This window comes from Furipterus horrens, unplaced genomic scaffold (assembly GCF_987537825.1).
Source record: "Furipterus horrens unplaced genomic scaffold, mFurHor1.1.pri manual_scaffold_11, whole genome shotgun sequence".
Taxonomy (NCBI): Eukaryota; Metazoa; Chordata; class Mammalia; order Chiroptera; family Furipteridae; genus Furipterus; species Furipterus horrens.
Window position 1 is genome coordinate 68,918,381 of NW_028327181.1, and position 19,660 is coordinate 68,938,040.

At 36.6% G+C, this 19,660-nt stretch overlaps 1 protein-coding gene across 3 annotated transcripts in view; it reads left to right on the plus strand.

Annotated features, from left to right (window-relative positions):
• TRIM37 (tripartite motif containing 37) overlaps positions 1-19,660 on the plus strand; it is a 92,858-nt gene that overhangs the window by 37,627 nt on the left and 35,571 nt on the right. For 2 of the 3 annotated variants that reach the window (XM_090292589.1, XM_090292590.1), the window contains exons 13-16: positions 12,490-12,669; positions 16,438-16,552; positions 18,063-18,278; positions 19,131-19,267. In XM_090292589.1, the coding sequence (XP_090148715.1) occupies positions 12,490-12,669; positions 16,438-16,552; positions 18,063-18,278; positions 19,131-19,267 (648 nt within the window). The remainder of the gene's footprint in view (positions 1-12,489; positions 12,670-16,437; positions 16,553-18,062; positions 18,279-19,130; positions 19,268-19,660) is intronic. The other variant, XM_090292591.1, reaches the window with a different exon arrangement.

Genomic DNA, 19,660 nt, shown 5'->3' on the forward strand with positions numbered 1-19,660 from the left:
CTCTTGCAATGCTGGTTTGGTGGAGATGTATTCTTTTAGCTTTCTTTTGTCTGGGAAACTCCTTATTTCACCTTCCATTTTGAATGAGAACCTTGCTGGGTAGAGTATTCTTGGTTGTAGGCCTTTGTTTTTCATTGCTTGGAATATTTTTTGCCATTCCCTTCTGGCTTGTAGTGTTTCTGTTGAGAAATCTGATGACAGCCTTATCGGAGCTCCCTTGTATGTTATTAGCTGTTTCTCTCTTGCTGCTTTTAGAATTCTCTCTTTATCTTTCCATGTTGCCATTTTAATTATGATGTGTGTTGGAGTGGGCCTGTTGGGATTCATCTTCATTGTACCCTCTGTGCTTCCTGACTTGCGTGACTTTCTCTCATCAAGTTAGGGAAGTTTTCTGCCATTACTTTTTCAAACAGGTTTTCTATCCCTTTCTCCTCTTCTTCTCCTTCTGGCATTCCTATGTTACGGATATTATTACATTTTATGTTGTCCTGCAGCTCTCTTAAAACCTCTTCATTCTTTTCCAGTCTTTTTTTCGTTTTGTTGCACTGTCTGGAATCTTTTTCTACATTGTCCTCCAGCTCGCTGATCTGATATTGTGCTTCCTGTAGCCTGCTTTTAATTCCTTCCACTGTGTTCTTCAATTCAGAAATCGTATTCTTCATTTCCTCCTGGCTCTTTGATGGCTTCTATGTCCTTTTTCATGCTGGTGTAATTCTCAGTAAGTTCCCTGTAGTTTCCCTGGAGTTCCTTGTAGTTTCCGTGGAGTTCTTTATAGTTTTCTTTGAGTTTGCTGAGCTCATTGAGCTTCCCTATAATCCATGGTTTGAATTCCATGCCTCATAGTTTGCTTTCCTCTGTTTCATTTAGCACTATTTCTGGGGATTCCTCCTTTCCTTTTGATGGGGGGTCATTTCTCTGTCTTCCCAATTTTGTGACTTTTTGTTTGTTGCTGCTTCTTAGATTGATCTGCCCTTCCTGGATCTGCCCCTGATGGCATCAGATCGTGTACCAGTCCGGGTGTAGGCAACTTGTTGGAGACTACCAGGAATCTACTGCCTTTGTCTGTTTCCTTTAGTTGTTAATCTGTTCAATCTGGGATCAGCCATCAGCCTCAAGCATCGAGGGTAGGCAGATTAATTCCTGTGGGCAGGGCTTTTGCTTCCCCTCAGGATGATGCCACTTGGGGGGAACAGTCTGCTTGCAGTATGGGGGTTGAGTCATTACTGGGACCCGGTTGGCTACTCCCTCAGTTCTCTCCTCAAAGCCACCGCCCCAGATTTTCCCCAAGCATCTCTAGTCCTCTCTGCCCTCCCTCTGCTTGAGCCCAGGGTAAATGGATGCCAATATATTTTCTTACGTGATCTGTTTAAGAGCTCTTTGTCTCCAGCTGTTTCCACCCAGCTAAAAACCCTGTGGCTTTTTGCTTTTCACAGCTGGATACTATCTTACTTTCCACTCTGTTGCTGTAGGCTGGGAAGCCCAGCTGGGGGTTTAGATCCTGCCCTTCTCAGGGGGAACCCCCGGCTGCTGAGCTGTTTCTCTGTCCCTTCAGCTGCCACCTGTGGGAGCCCAGCCAGCCCTCTCGCGTCTCCACACTTCCTACCGGACACGTTGTGATGAAGTGGCCTTTTCTGTCTCTCTGTGGTTATAAGACTTCTCTCCTGCTAGTGTTCAGTTGGTTATTACAGATGATTTCTCCATAATTAAGTTGTAATTCCAGATTGGTCCTGGGAGGAGGTTAGTGTAGCTTCCACTTACTCCTCCGCCATCTTGGATCTCTTCGAGGACTTTTTATTTATGTACAGTGTGTCTGTTGATATTATCTGAATTAGAAATTAAAACAAGGTTTCTAAAAATTGTATTAATTCACTTAAAATGTAATATTATATATAACATGAAGAACATTTTCATGAATATAACTTTTTCTAGAGTGAAATAATATTTGATGAGAAAGCCTGTAGTTTGCCTTTTTTGGAAATCTCTGAATGTATGCCTTAAAGACAACTGAATTTTCATGTGAGAAATAGGAGGCAAGGACATTTAAGACAGTTAAAACGATTCCATTTGTTCATAAGTTAAGTAGAGGTATCGAAGATATAAAAGACTCAAATTGAACTTAAAAGTGAACTATTTGAAATGAAAAATACACTGGATGGCATGACTCTCAGAATAGATATTGCAAAAGAAAAGATTAATACACTTGAAGGCATAGCAATAGAAACTGTCTAAGATGAAATATAGAAAGACAAATTCCAAAACAGTAGAACAACTGGAAGCAACTTGATTTACAGATGACTGAAGTCCTTAAAGGAGAGAATCTGAAGAAAAAAATTAAAAACGGGGAAAACTTTCCAAACTTGGTAAAAATTTAAACTCAAGGATTCTGGGAGCTCTCAACTGCAATAGCATATGAAACATGAAGAGAACATCAAAGCTCATTATAATCAAATTGCTCAAAACCAGTGATAAACAAAATCATAAACTGGCAGTGAAAAGAAAGATATTCATAAAGGCACAAAGATAAAGATGAAATCAAGGTTTTTCAGTGGAAACAATACCAGTGAAATGATAATAAAGGGACATTTTAAAAGGGCTGAAAGGAAAACCATAACCTAGAATTTTGTACCCAGAAAAAATATCTTTTAAAACATAAAGGTGAAATAAAGACATTTCAGACCTGGACTATAAGAAATGTTAAAGTACATGCTTTACTAGAAGGAAAGTAGCACTAGTTGGACATCTGAATCTAAACAAAGGAAAGAAGACCAGCAGAAATGGAAATTGGGTAAATAAAAGTTTTTTTCTGTTAAAATAACTTTTAAGTGATAAGTATGAAAAAATATTGACATTGTATTTTATGGTTTATAGCATGTAGAAGTAAAATATATGACAAAAGTATAAAGGCCAAAAAGGTACAGCATGGAAACAATTTTGTGAGATTCTGATACTGTATGTGAAGGGGTATAATAACAAAGCTAGACAGTGATAAGTTATATACTATTGTATTTGGTTTCCTTTGTCTTTGCTTGCTATAACAAATTGCCACAGAGTTGGTGGCTTAAAATTATTTTCTTCTGGAGACAAAAAATTTATAAAACTATTTGCTAAGCCAAAGTCAGGGTTTTAGCAGAGCTGTGGTTATAATGCTCCAGAGGCACTACGGGAGGAGAATCCGTCCCTTGTCTCTGTTAGCTTCTGGCGGCTGCCAGCATTCCTTGGCTTGTGATCACATCATTCCTATCTTTGCCTTAGGCCACATTGCCTCGTCTTTTTCCAGCTCTGTCAAGTCTTCCTCTGTTTTCCTCTTACAAGGACACTTGTAATTACATTTAGGGTCCACATAGGCAATTTGGTATAGTCCCTTCAGCTCAAGATCCTCAGTTGAATCACAGCTATATACTCCCCTTCTTTGCCGTAAAAGGTAACATTCACAGTTTTCAGGGAGTAAGATGTGGATATCTTGGGGGCTGGGTTGGTGGGTGGCATTATTCAGCCTACCACAGCTATAAACTATAAAGCCACTGCTAAAATGACAATGGCATATAAAGCAACAAAGGAGATACAATGCGGACTTAATCTTAAGGTAGAAAAGGTGTAACAGATAATAAAGTACAGATGAGACAAATACCAAGATATATAATGTAAACAGTCTGAACACCCTAGTTAAAAGAGAAAGATTGTTAGATTGGTTAAAACAAAACTCAAGTACATACTGTCCACAAGAAATGCATTATAAATATAAAGATATACTAGTACTAGACAAAAGCAAGTTGGAATCACTCTTTTTATATCAAAGTAGATTTCAAAGCAAAGAATATTATCAGAGATAAAGAAGTATATGTCATAAAAGTATTAATTAACAAAGAGAATGTATAACTATTCTAAACTTTTATGTTTATGTTCCTGATAATAGATCTTTACGTAAAGCAAAAGCTAATAATGTACAAGAAGAAATAGAAACTAATTTTTTCAATTGGATAACAAATAGGAATAGAATCATCAAGGATATGGTACAGTTGAACAACACTAATAATCAACCTGACCTGACTGACATATATATAATGTTCAATCTATTGTGACAATAGCAGAATAAAAATTATTCTTATATTGGTAAAGAATATTTATCAAGGTAGACCATATTCTGGGACCTGAAACATGCCTCAATAATTCAAAATGTTTTAACTCATTCAAAGTAAGTTCTCTTACCATAATGGACTTAATTTAGATAGTAATAACAGATTTATATATCTGAAATATTTGTAAATCTCTGGATCAAAGAGGGAGAAACTCATAAGGGACTTTTAAAACATATTTTGAACTGAATAAAAATGAAAACTCGACATACGAGACTTTTGTATGCTGCTAAAGCAGTAGGGGGAAATTCATAGCAAAAGGGTTACAAATTAATAATCTCAACCTCTTCCCTATTAAACTAGAAAAAACAGAACAAGTTAAAGTAAGCAGAAGAAAGGAAAAATAAAGATCAAAGCAGAATACAATGAAATGAAAACAAAAGCAATAGAAAATTATTGAAATCAAAACACCAACAAAATTAGAGGGTTAAAACCACATGATCGTAAGAATTATTATAAAGCTACCATATTAGCATAAGACAACACAGTGTATCAGAAGGATAGAGAAATTGATCAATGGAATATACTAGAGAATCCAGAAATAAACCCACAACCATAATAACTGATTTAAAAAAATTCTCACCTGAGGATATGTTTGTTTATTTTAGAGAGAGAGGAAGGGGGAGAGAGAGGGGAACATTGATATTAAAGAAACATTAATTGATTGCCTCCTGTATCTCTCCAACTGGGTACCAAACCTGCAACATAGGTATGTGCCCTGACCAGGGATTGAATCCACAGCCTTCTGGTGTACAGGATGATGCTCCAACCAACTGAGCCACCTAGTCACCAGGGCAGAGGCAACTTTGGGACATGATATGTTTAGTATCTTAATTGTGCTAATGGTGATGGTTTCTTGAATATATGGGGTGGGGCAAAAGTAGGTTTACAGTCAGGAGTATGCAGAACACAAGAGTTTATTCTTGTATTACTATTTCTTATTAATTAGTGTATTATTTTCCTTATGATGAACTGTAAACCTCTTTTGCCCTACCCTGTATACATGTCAAAATTTACCAAGTTGTACACTTCAAATATGTTTAGCTCTATTCAGTTATAATTTGTTAAAGCTGTTCACTCAAAAAACAAACGATAAAAACTCCATTGTTTTGTCTTGTATTGGATCTTTTATTCTTGCATGCTCTTTTAATCATGCATTGATCATTTGGAAACTAATCGTTTACTAAATATGCAGTTGACACATTTCATTTGCAATATCAAGTAATCACATTCATTGATAACATCCGGAAAGCCTGAAGTACTGGAAAGCTTTTAAGCTCATGTGGCACCTATAAATTTTCGAGAATTATGATTTTTAAAAAGCTTATGTTTTTTCATTGACCACAAATATTGACAGTTCTTCTCCATAGTTGTTTTGGCCCAGAAATGTCTCTCAGGTATCTACAGTTGAATAGCAATTGTTTGTCAGTTCTTTCAATTTTATGTTTCACAAAAAAAATGACTAGTGAGCTTGTAACTCTGAAACAAAGTGATTTCCCCAAGACAAGCACTGCACACCACTATTTAGTGTAAGTACTTTATGTGTACTTTCCATTTTGTGACACCAAGAACTGAAGTTTAGTAACATTTATCATTTTTTACTCTTTTAAAGACATTCTTGAGACATTGGCCATTTTTTCCCATCTATGAGTGTGTGGCAATGAAGAATATAATGACTATGGGTACATTTTAACCATTGCTTTTGCACCATTAATGCAAATGTCAACAGAATATAAAAGGCAAATCACATCTTAGTATTATGAAAATGGTTTTGACTTTTTAAATTCCTGAGAGGATTGTAAGGACTTACCCCCAGTGGTGCACAGCCTACATTTCAGCAACATCTGGCGTAGAATAACCATAACACAGAATATTCTTGTCACTATTGGTGAGTCAAACTAAAAATGCTAGTAATATGGAAAGGATTCTTTCTTTTGAGTTGCAGGTGCATTTAGTTAGAGCCCTGCTCCTATTCTCCTGTGCGATTTGAAACAGTGGACTTAATGGTATTGTTATTATAACAGCTGAATATGTACGTTGTACCATGCTCTATGCTTTACATCAGCAATTTTCAATCTTTTTCATCTCATGGCACACACAAACTAATTACTAAAAGTCTGTGACACACCAAAACATGTATTTGCCAGTGTGACCAAAAATTGGTCTAGTGTTGATTTATTAACATTGGATGGCTGTTGTGTTGGCTGCTGTCATTTTTGATTTGACAGTCTAAAGGAAAAGAGGTCAGTGCCTCTTGACTAAATAGTCAGGTATTGCATGTTGTAAAACATTTTGCGGCACCTGGTTGAAAATCGCTGCTTTACATAACTTTAGCTTTGTTACCACCTTGTGAGCTGTTGTTTCTGTATCACTCCCATTTCACAGGTGGGACTACAATGTCTCAGTTAAGTTATCCGCTCAAGTTTAGCATTGTTAAACATCATTCTGTTTAACACAGATTGTTTTTCAGTCTATATTTTTTGTCCTTAACCACCAAGCTCTGATTTTCTGAAAGTTGGTTCTTGCGATTGGAAAGTGATTGATGTTGGGCAGAATTCCTATAAGCAGTCCAGTGATAATAGCATTCTGATTTACCTCTATTTTTTGCCATTGAATGATTCTTCTTTCTCTCCTAACTGATAGGCAGGTTTTGTGACGTTTCTGTTGTCCTTGGTACTGGTTTCATCTTGGTGGTTTTATTGACTATGTACACACTTCAGGAACTTAAAAGTTTATATTGTCTCACAAACAGCAATGACATCAGTGATAATGAAATACTAACATTCAGGATATTAAGGTTGAAAAAGATTAGTTTGTGTGTTTGTTCGATATTATATAAATACCTTAGTAAGACTGTTCTGTTCTGAAAACATATCATTTGTTAATTCGCTTAATGTTTCTGTAATTCTAGAGAAGAGTTTTGATAATTTTTCATTAAATACTGAAATGTCATTCAGTTGTGGAATTAAGAGTTTAACAGAGGTAGTTTAACTGTCAAGATACGGAATAAAATATTATTGTATCATTACCTAGATTTTACTCTCCCTGGGACCCTGCAGAAGTACTTTCGTAATTTTAATTAGGCTTACATTTCTCTACATAATAGGTGTGTTTTAGCATATGTGTGTGTGGGCTTTCAGAGGAAATCTGCACTTGAGTGATGTCTTGGAATTGACTCTACAGTTTATGCTGAATGACTTGTTTTAGAGAAGGAAATTTCTTTGACTTGTTGAAAGAATAGAATTTTTCTGGGGGAGTAATTTTACTGAGACTAAAATTTTAAGTTAACAGTTGTTAAATTTATTCAGGCTTTCAGTTTGATAGAAGGAAAGAATTTAAATTGGAATGTTCAGGTTTAAGGTTTTAGTTTTATCTATGGTTGGGGTTGAGATACTATGTAAATATTTTAACTTGTATTGCCATCTTTGTTAGAAATATAGCTCTATATTTGTCATGATTTTAAGGAACTAATACAGATAAAAGAATGGTCTTTTTTCAGACCTTATATGCGTTTTCATACAAAAGAACTGATTTTTAAAAAATGTTTATATTGATTTTAAACTTCTACTTGTCTTGATACTGGATGTATTTGACTATCTGTATTTTTCTCCCAGAGTATCTTTGATCATTTCTCTATGAGTTTGAGTTTTTCGTTACTCATTTTCATTTTATTTTAAAATTTTTTTCCTCACCTGAGAACATTTTTTCATTGCTTTCAGACAGGTGATGAGGAGAGACAGAGATTGATATGTTGTTCCACTTGTTTATGCATTCAGTGGTTGATTCTTGTATGTGCCTTCACCGGGAATTGAATCCACATCCTTGGTGTATCGGGATGACACTAACCAACCGAGCTACACAACCAGGGCCACTACTCGTTTTTAAAATAGTAAGAAGTTTATATTTTAGGTGAAATTTACATTATATATAATTAACTATTTAAAAATCGGCAATTCAGTGGAATTGATTGTATTTATACTGTTGTACAATACTACCTCTCTCTAGTTTCAGAATGTTTTCCTCACCCCAGAACACCCTATTACCCATTCAGTAAACCCTGCCCACTTCTGCCTTCCCCCATTCCTAGACAAGTACTACTATATACGCTTTGCTTTCTTTCTGTGTATTTGCCTAGTCTGGGCATTTCATGTAAAAGTTCATGTAATATTGGACCTTTTGTGCTTGGCTTAGCATACTGTTTTCGAGGTTCACCCATGTTGAAGCATGTGTCAGAACTTTACCTTTATATGACTGAATAATATCCCAGTGTATATGTATACTTCTATTTGTTTAACTGTCTGTTGATGGACATTTGGTTTGTTTTCACCTTTTGGCTATTATCAATAATTCTGCTATAAATTTTGGTGTACAATTTTCTATATGGACATATAATTTCATGGAAAAAAAAATATATACCTAATTGTGGAATTGCTGGGTTCTATGGTAGTTCTGTGTTTTAACATTTTGCAGAGCTGCCAAACTGTCCTCCAGTGTAAGCTGCTACCGTTCTGTATTCCTACTAGCAATTTACAAGAATTCTTATTTCTCCACATCCTCACTAACACTTAATCATGTTTCTTCTATAATTGTATTTTTTAGCCATCCTAGTGAGTATGAAGTATCTCATTGTGGTTTTGATGTACATTTCTTTTTTTTTTTTTAATGTTTTTTATTGATTATATTGTTACAACAGTTCCAATTTTCTCCCCCTTGTTCCCCTCCACCCAGCACCCCCCTCCCCCAGCAATCCCCCCCAAGTCCATACCCCTGGTTCGTAAAAATTAACTATCCCCCCCCTCTCAAATATTAGGACCCTTTGTAATCTTGTAAAGGACAATGGGCGAAGGTCTCAAGCTCCTCTAGCTGCTTCAAGCTGGACATGGTCGTCGTCCTACCTACCCTTGGGTCCAGAAAACCCTAATAAGAGTGGGGGTGTGGAGGGGAGGGTGGCCTTCCCACATGGGGAAGGATTGTGCAGACTCCAGGTCAGTTGGCTGTCTCCGGTCAACGGCGTGCTTGGTTTAACAGGCTGGTGTCCTTGTTGTGTTCTGGGGGCAACAGATTTGGCGAAAAGGGTTAAAAGACATCATTGAATCCATAACTACTAGATGACAAAAGGCAGGGATTAATTTTTCAATGTTCCATATTAGGGAAAAAAAAAAAAAAAAAGCTTCTTTGTAAGAAGGTGTGCTAGGCACATTTCGCCTGTCCAAAACCCTTTTGCCATTATACTTAGTTTGGGCTGAGGTAAATAGTTTAGGTTTTTCCCCCTCTCAGACCTCTGGGCCTTTTCTGTCCAAGCCATTAGGATAGAGAAGAGAAACCCGTTTTAAAGTGAAGCCCACAGACCACCCCATTCTTCCCCAACCCAGCCATTTAGTTCAGCCAAATGGCTGGGTTGATGTACATTTCCTTAATGCTAAATGAAGTTGAACTTCTTTTCATGTGTTAAGTGACCTGTGTTATAAAACTTTTTTAAGTTCCCATTTTTGAATTGGGTTGCTTGTTTTTTTGTTGGTAAATTGTTACGAGAGTTCTTTATATATTTTGTATGCTAAATTCTTAACAGTTGAATGATTTGACAATAGTTTCTACCATTCTGTAGATTGTCTTTTCGCTTTTTGATAATGTCCTTTGATGCACAGAAATTTTAAAATTTTAATGGTGTTCAAGTTATCTGTTTTTTCTTCTATTGTTTATACTTTTGGAGTAAAATCTACAAATCCATTGCCAAATTAGAATTCATAAAGATTTACCCCCATGTTTCCCTCTGAGAGTTATTGTTTTAACCCTTAATATATTGTTGATTCATTTTAAGCTAATTTTTGTATATGGAGTTAGGTAGGCTCCCAACTTCATTATCTTGACTGTGGGTCTCCAATTTTCTTAGCACCATTTGTTACAGAGACGTCTTTTTTTTTTTTTTTTTTTTAGACCTTGGCACTGTTGTCAGAATCAATTCTGCATCAGTATTTGGGTTTATATCTGGACTTATAGTGGTACCCTTTGTACTACCTGGCTGGCCTTATGGTTTCCATAAAATCTAGACAAATAAAATATCACACTTTTATATTGTTTAGTTTTATTGTCATCAGTACAGTGAGAGATACTAATATAAAAATCATTTGACAATACTTAACGTGGTATTTGTATGTAAAGAGCTGTAACTTTTCTTTTGCCTTTGCTATTATAAATACCAGGGTGAGCTGTTGTGTTTTTCTTTTAAAAATTCACCTCCATCTCTCTGTATACCTGAAACTAATACAAAATAATATTGAATACAGATTGTAATTGAAAAATAAAATTAAAAACACAGACTCCGGTTAAGTTCAAGGCATAGGTAGACACAGATCACCTCCTCGCACAACTATAGACAGAATTACAACCATATCTCAAAAACACATAACAACCAGAACTGTCAGAAAATTGAGCTGTATGGAAGTCCAACAACCAAGGATGTAAAGAAGCCACATTCATCCAAATGGGTAGGAGGGGCAGAGTCGTGGAAACAGGGCAGAGAGGCGTGTGGCTTGGGCAAGCAGCAGCGGCAGAACCGATGGTCCCATGTTCACGTGTGGTGGATAAAAATGGGGAGGGATACTCTGGGATCGAGTTATACCAGCTCCAGGCCAGACATCACAGCCCAGGGTTCCAGCACCGGGAAGATAAACCCCCATTACCTCTGGCTGTAAAAACCTGTAGGGATTGGGGCAGCAAAAGAAACTGCCAGGTTTTTGCTGATTAAAAGGCCCACATGGTCTTAGAAAGTACACAAACCCCAGCCCAGCAACTGAGAGGGTATAGAGGATGAAGCCGACAATCAAATCACCAATTTGGAACATACAGAAGAAAAAAGCATTCAATCAGAACAGCAAGAAGAAAAAAGAATAAAAAAAAAACAAGGATAGACTAAGAAGCCTCTGGGACATCTCCAAACGTGCCAACATCTGAATCATAGGGATGCTAGACGGAGAAAAGGAAGAGCAAGAAATTGAAAACTTATTTGAAAAAATAATGAAATCTTCCCTAATTTGGTTGAGGAAATAGACATACAAGTCAGAGTCCCAAACAAGTTGGACCCAAAGACACATCATAATTAAAATGCCAAAGATAAAGAGAGAATCTTAAAAGCAGCAAGAGAAAAGCAGAGAGTTGCCTACAGAGGAGTTCCCATAAGAGTATTTCTCAAAAGAAACTTTGCAGGCAAGAAGGGACTGTCAAGAAGTATTCGAAGTGATGAAAAGCAAGGACCTATAACCTAGAATACTCTATCTAGGAAAATTATCATTTAGAATGGAAGGGCAGATAAAGTGCTTCCCAGATAAGGTAAAGCTAAAGAATTCATCATCACCAAGCCATTATTATATGAAAAGGACTTAGTTAAGAAAAAGAAGATCAAAACTGTAAACATTAAAATGACAACAAACTCACAACTATCAACAACTGAATCTAAAAAACAAAAACCAACTAAGCAACCAGAACAGGAACAGAAGCATAGTTATGGATATCATTTGCAGTGTTATCAGCTGGGAGGAGGAAGGGGAAGAACGGGGGAAATGGTGTGGGGATTAAGAAGCATGATTGGTAGGAATGAAATAGGGGGATGTTAAGAATACTGTAGGAAATGGTGAAGCCAAAGAACTTATATGCAGGACCCATGGACATGAACTAAGTGGGGAGGGGTATTGCTGGAATTTCTGAATACACAGTTAATTTATTATAACCTGAATTGGAAAAATTAAGTAGAATATTTCAAAATTTATTTACTTAATTTTATTTTTTAATGGTAGCTCACTTTAAAACTCAAGTTTTATTTATTTATTTCTAGAGAGAGGAGAGGGAGGAAGAAAATGTCCACGGGCTGCCTCTTGCACACCCCCAACTGGGTACCTGGCTGACAGCCAGGCATGTGTCCTGACCAGAAATTGAACCAGCGACCTTTCATTTTGCAGGCTGATACTCAATCCACTGAGCCATACCAGCCAGGGCTTAAAAATTCATTTATTTTAAAATAACATGGTAGAATTTTTACATGTGAGGAAACATAGAAAATGGCTATATGAAATAATATATACCTTTGCTAAAACAAAACAAAGTAACTTTGAAAGTACTATTTTATGCAAAATTTTTTATTTATCGAGGTGATGTTTTATACCTGCTATATTGATGAACATTGAGAGGAAGGAAGGACCTGGTGCCAGCCATTCACAATACTGTTGTCTTTATAAATAATACAATTCTAATGAAAGAAATGTAATTGTATATATTGATAAGTTTCTTCTCAGGTAATTACTTAATGAATCTGGCTTTCATTCTGGTTTACCAACTATATTCATACTGTCTTCTTCAATTTGAGATATGAATATCGTGTAGAAATGGTTCATCAGTCCTGTAGTGATCCTACGAAAAACATCATTCGAGAGTTTGCATCTGACTTTGAAGTTGGAGAATGCTGGGGCTATAATAGATTTTTCCGTTTGGACTTACTTGCAAATGAAGGATACTTAAATCGACAAAATGATACCGTCATTTTAAGGTAGGAAAGATTTGATGCTGTGGCTTTTGTCAGGAGGAAATAATGTCACCAGAAGTTTATTTTAAAGTTTATACATTTAACAAAGGTGAATATTGAAATGCATACTAACCCTAACTGTACCATGTTCTGAACCATTTCATTTCAGGAGTCCTGTGCAGCCAGTGAATAAGTTAGTCAGAAATGTGTTTGACATCTAGTTAGTAATTCCATAAAAAGGAAACTACTTCTAATAAGTACAATAAGTTCCAATTTATCTGTTGAACTTCTTGCAACCCCATTATGTGCAAATCAAAGAACAGTGAAAAATCACGTTTATTTTTTTCATTTGTTATTGTTCATATTTGGGTGACTGGTTTTACAAGGCTCATTTCAAGAATGATTTTCAGATCCTTCTAGATAATAGCAAATTAAAAGTAAGGAAGTAGAGATAAAACCTGATGAATACAAAGTGATAGTAGTTGGGGTGTTATTTTCAAGAAAAAACAGAATGGAGTATTCCCTCACTTATTGTGGGTATTACGTTCCAGACCCCCCCATCCCCCCGCAAAGTAGGAACCTTACATTTATTCTACACTCTTAAACCTATGTAACTTTAACAACATATGTATACAGTACCGCAAAATCCTGCAATACAGTGAAAAATCCGTGAAAAATAATTATAGTATTTTTAAAAATCCCACGATACAGTGAGGCCGTGATAAGTGAACCGTGATATAGCGAGGGACTACTGTAAACTATCAAACCACAAAAACCCCATTGTTGGGATAATCTTTACAAGTCAGAAGTTTTGGTTACAAGATGTTTTAATTTGATGATGAAAATGAGGGCTTGAATATGTAAAAAATAGATTCAGCCCTGGCTGATGTGGTTCAGTTGGTTGGAGCATTGTCCCGTAACCAAAGGGTTGCAGATTCAGTTCCCGGTCAGGGCACGTACCTAGATTGCAGGTTCGATCCCCAGTCTGGGTGTGTATGGGAGGCAACCAGTCAGTGTTTCCTCTCTCTGACATCATTGTTTCTCCCTTTTTCTTCCTCTCTCCCTTCCCCTCTCTAAAAGCAATGAAAAAATGTCCTCAGGGTGAGGATTATAAAAAATAGACTCAAATGTGTTTTGAACTGAGAGGTTTCAGAGTGTTTTTAACAGTTCAAGTTTTCATCAAAACAGTTTTAAAGGCTTTTTTCCTTGGAAGTAATTTGATGTACTCTTACATTTTACTCATTCTGAGCTCTTTGTTCTTGAGCTAAATGAGTTGATATTATATCAACTGTTACTATTCTGTGTTCTTCATACCTTCTCTGGGAGAATAAAGAAGTCAAAAAAGAGATTATTGCATTTTTAATGTAGAAAAACATTCATGTTTTTGTCATCTTTGGGGGATTGGTTTAGTTCTATTTTATAACCTTTTAATTTTCTGTATTTTAAAAACATTATTCACCAAAATAAATAATTTGTTATTATTTTACCATTTATAGAAAAGATTTAAAAATTATTCAAACATCAGTCTTACCAACCTACAAAAGAGCTATTTTTATACTCTTAATCCTCTATATTGGAGTGTTACTAATGTGGAATCTTTCTGGTGGCAATCTGTGTGACTTTTCTTTTAATACAATTTATCCTACCTCTCATTTTTATTTAAGCCATCACTGTTTATAACAGCTTTTTCTTATAGACTTAGTCATGTTTAATTATCACTTATTTAGCAACATTTACTGAGTCTGTGCCTGGCATTGAGCTAATTCTAAGAGAGAGGAGGACATGATTTTTGTCCTCAGGAAACTCAAGATGAAATGGCAGATAAAAATAATTTATTATTCTATAAGATAGTGCTGTCATAGTATAAATAAATTGCTGCGGGATCATGAAGGGGAAGCTTTTAATGACCTTATTACTCATAATATTTATTTACTGTAGATTGTTCAAAATTTAAACCTCAATTCAAGATTCGGATGGAGTTTTATATGTACACATTAGAAAGTTGCTTAAGGCTTTTCTATAACTGTATGTAAAAATATATCTGTTTTATTAAAAAAGAAAGTTAAAGAATTTTATCTTGTGCTTGCTTTTGTTTTAATGGCACAAATACTAAAAATGTGCATTGTTGACCATGGCTTGATTAGTCATTCAAAGATACTACTCTTTAGAAAGTCTTACTAATGTCCTATCACCCTGGCTGGTTTGGCTCAGTGGATTGAGCGTCGGCCTGCGAGCTAAATGTCGCTGGTTCGATCTTCCAGTCAGGGCACATCAGAGAAGGAAAACTCTGACTCCAAAAAACCTCCGCTGCCTTGCGGCATACCTCTTCAGGGGAAAGGCTAAGGGAGTAAACCCCGACAGAAAATCCGGAGCCGGAGTCCCTAAGGCGGTTTGACGTTGTAGTCAACACCGGCAACTCCTGCGGCGCACCTGAAGCCAAGCTGTATTGACTCCGTCTTTCCCTTGGATCCTTCAGCTGCGAAGAGAGGGGGGGTCTGCTGCATGGGCAACAGCAGACCCTCCATATCACCCTTCCCAGGCTCTGTAGCTTCAGCTTCACTGGAGAGAACACTCCAGCGTCATCGCAAGATGTCGATTCAACACGGGAGGAGACAGATACGGTGTCACTCCCGAGTTGGACTGCACAGCCGTTCTCGGCGGTGCAGATAGACTCATAAGAAGCTACACCATCGTCTCTCGAGACGGACGGCTGCCGACGACGACGACTAATGTCCTATCAGTACATACTGTCTGGACAGTATCTACTCAGAATGGTGGTTGAGTAAATCACTTCTACCCTCTGATGCATGAGTATCCTTATGAAAAAGTGGATACCTGCTACAGATAACTACTAGATGGTCGATAGATTCTTAACACTAGGAAGAAAGTGGAATGGTAGTTTACGTAAGGTTGGTAAGACTGGCACTAGGATTTAGAGACTTCCAAATTAGTCTTGCTTTTTATGACTCTTTAGAAACCTCTTTATATGTTACTATAATTTTTTTCACTGTCAATGAAGTCATGTTGGGCTGTGTAACAAAGTAGTTTTTTTTGTTTGTTTTTTGCTTTTGCTTTAATTAGTTTTTTAAAAACTACTGATAACTCTGAATACATTAAAATCCTTTCATTTATCCATTAACAGACTTTAATATAGATACTTTTCCCCCCCTTAACTATAGCTAAAATATACCATATTGTGATATATGGAGTTTTAATTTTTAAGCTGCTGTCTGGAGGGGTTGGGAATATAGGTGTTTGAGAACACTAGATTTGTAAAGCAGTTCTGGGTCGTTGACCTTTTAATAGATCTTTTTCCTGAGGAGCAGGAAATATGGGAATGTGAGATGCAAGAAGGAAGGGAAAAGAGTAGGGCTGAAAACAAACTGCCTGTTTTGCTAGGGTCTGGCCTAGTTAAGAAAAGGGAAAAGGGAGCGTTAGCTTCCTCCTTCCTGCGTAGTATGGTCCTGTTCTTCTCTACTCGAGATCAGCATTGGCTTTCAGCCTGGTTGTTATAATAAATAGGCTTTAGTAAGTTAACCATGATGGGTAATGTTAATTCTTTAGAAAACTACAGTTTAAGTTTAGATAGCTGACTTAAAGATGACTTCAGAACCTAATTTGATTATGATTTATGAACTACATGTATAAATGGCAAATATGAGGAGCTCTGAGTTCAGCTTTAACTTTGACCTTACAATGTAAAATTTTAGAATTTATAGTTATAGATTCAAGGCTTGGTTGATGATAAATTTACTGTTTGGATTATTTTTCACATGCATCTGTTCTTTTAAGGTTTCAGGTTCGTTCACCAACTTTCTTTCAAAAATGCCGGGACCAGCATTGGTATATTACTCAATTGGAGGCTGCACAAACTAGCTATATCCAACAAATAAATAATCTTAAAGAGGTAAGCAGCAAATACGTATTTTGGTGATTTAGTGTTTCATTGTCTTGGCCTGTTTAGCTTTGTAATTAGATTTTGAATATTTACTGCTGTTTGTAATTTTGTAGAAAAATCCAGTTATCTTGTTCTTCATCCTTGCCATCTTCATCTTTGAACCTCTAATTCTTTACTGTTCAGTAGTCACTAGTCACATATGGCTATGTAAACTTAACTAAAGCAAAAAAATTTCAGTTCCTTAGTTGCAGTGGCCACATTTTTAAATGCTTGAATTGGGCATTGCAGATACAAACATGTGCATTGTTGCTTAAAATTGTATTACAGTGCTGCCGCATTGCATTATCTCCTTGTGTTTCTCTCAGTCACTTCTGTACAGTATTCCCTCACATATCGCGGGCACTACGTTCTAGACCCCCCCACGACAGGTGAAAATCCGCGAAGTAGGAACCTTACATTTATTTTAGTGTTTATATATATATATTTTAAGGCTTTATAAACCCTTCCCACACACTTATAAACTGTTCCCAGTCCCTTATTAACCTTTCCCACTCCCTTATTAACCTTTTCCACACTTTTGTAAACACTACTTATGTTCTTAAACATATTCTTCACTCTTAAACCTACGTAACTTTAACAACATACGTATACAGTACCGCAAAATCCCGCGACATAGCGAAAAATCCACAATAAATAATTAAATATGATATTTTTAAAAATACCGCAATACAGTGAGGCCGCGATAAATGAACCGCAATATAGAGAGGGACGACTATATCCTCTTCCCCATGCTGTCTTGAATTTAGAGGATTCAAAGTTATAGAAAAACGGAAAGTTTCCGCATCTTGAATCCTCACCACTATTGAATTGAACAGTGGGGAAGATTGGTTAATTAGTTTTCATTTTGCAATGTTAAAACTAAATTATGTTAGGAAGGTTCCTTTCTGCCAATGAAAAATGAGGTGGGGCAGAAGATTTGAAGTGCCAAGAGTGGCTAATAGATGATGGAGGAAAGTATGAGTAGACACATACTTTCAGGGATGTTCCTGTTAAATGTGCTATTTAAAACTGCCTCTATTTATATGGAGTTTACTAATTGTATGTGTAGCTGGGGCTGGATAGGAGAAGGATGAGAATAAGTTGGGCAGTTTTTCATTGTCATAGATTCCCCGTAAACAAAAGGCAGCAGGTTGTGAGAAATGGTATAAGAAATGATCTTAAGAACATATGAATATATTGTTTTACTTAAAATATTCTTTTTGCCCTGGCTGGTGTGGCTCAGTGGATTGAGTGCCTGCCTGCAAACCAAAGGGTCGCCAGTTCGATTCCCAGTCAGGGCACATGCCTGGGTTGCAGGCCAGGTCCCCAGTTGGGCGCGTGCGAGAGGCAACCACACATTGATGTTTCTCTCCCTCTCTTCCCATCTCTCTAAAAATAGTCTTTAAAAAATATATTTTTTGCTGTACCACAGAAACACTCTTATGACTCATGTTTATTTGTGCTGCTTTTGTCTTAAAAGAGACTCACTATTGAGTTATCTCGAACTCAGAAATCAAGAGATTTGTCACCACCAGCTAATCATCTTAGCCCCCAAAATGATGACATTCCCGAGACACGATCTAAGAAGTCTGCGTCCTGTGCTGATGTCCTTCTCCAGGATGGTCCTACTTCAGCTTCTCTAAGAGAGGCCAAAGAGAAAGAAAATGAGGAGAAGATTCAGAATGAAGATTATCATGTAAAAATTAGGCCAGTTTTAGATATATTTTGCGTTTGATAATATGATGCAGGGGATCAGTGTGCGGAAAATCTTGTTCATTTATTTTTATTATTAGTGTACACCTTTCTGGAAATGTTAATGTGTTTTATTTCCATTCACTGAAACTAGTAAATACCTTTTCACTGTGTATGTAGGTAAAGTGATGTAGGATTTGGGAGATAGCCAGGTTTTGTCCCAGCTGAGCAACAACCAGACTGAAAATTCAAGAAGTGGTTGTTTTTGCTTAAGGTAAGGCAAAGATGCAGAGACAAGCGTTTTGAGACTTGAGGTGTACATTAAAATGAAGGCGCCATCAGGGCGAGAGACCGAAGATAAGTTTAAGGTATTGACAAAACAAAGTATTTAAAGAGATTATTAGGGGCTGTAAAGGAGCACTCAGGTTAACCTTTTGATAGGATGAAGTAAAGGAAGGGTAAGAGGGAGTTTACAGGTAGGACAGCTGAAAGTTGGGGGGATTTATGTTTAATACTATGTTTTTTTGTGCAGATTAGTGACAATGACCTTGCAGATTATAGACGTTAGGTAGGTTTTGAGGAATGATAATTTGAAATGTAACTTGTATAGAGTCTTACTGGAAGCTGACATGGAGTACGTGAAGCATTTCCAGTCACACTGAGGGCCAAGCTGAAATTGGCAGCAGTAAATTATTAGTAATACCAAGTCATGTGGTTGTCAGATTCTCTCTACAGGCTCAGCTGCCTTGGCAGAGGAGCAGGGAATCCTGATGATTGCATTTTTGTTTGGTGCTTGGTCCATATTAAACTATTTTATTTGTGGGGATTAAAATCTTGTTTCTTTGCCTTGTTCTAGCATGAGCTTTCAGACGGGGATCTGGATCTGGATCTTGTTGGTGAAGATGAAGTAAATCACCTCGATGGCAGCAGCTCCTCTGCCAGTTCCACAGCAACAAGTAACACTGAGGAAAATGACATTGATGAAGAAACTATGTGAGTGCCACACATTAATTCCTGTTATAAAGCAGCTGAGTGACGCTTATTAGAAACATATTAACTAGGGCTAAAAGTGGGGATATTTAGCATTTTTCTGGATAATCATTATAAATGAAGGGTCTTGAAGGAAAATCTTGAATTAGTTTTCTCTCATAGTTCCAAAATGAGTTGATTTTTGTTTAACTTTTAATTTTGCAAGTGTTTCATATTTAAGAAAAGTTGCAAAAATATTAAGCATTCCCCTATTTAACAAACTGCCCAGATTCTTTCCACAAATGTGCATGTTTTGCTTCGTTGTTTCTCTTTTTTCTCTCTCACTATGTAATTTTTTTGTGAGACACTTCAGATTAGGTGAGTGCACTCCTCACTATACTTCCTAAAAACAAATGT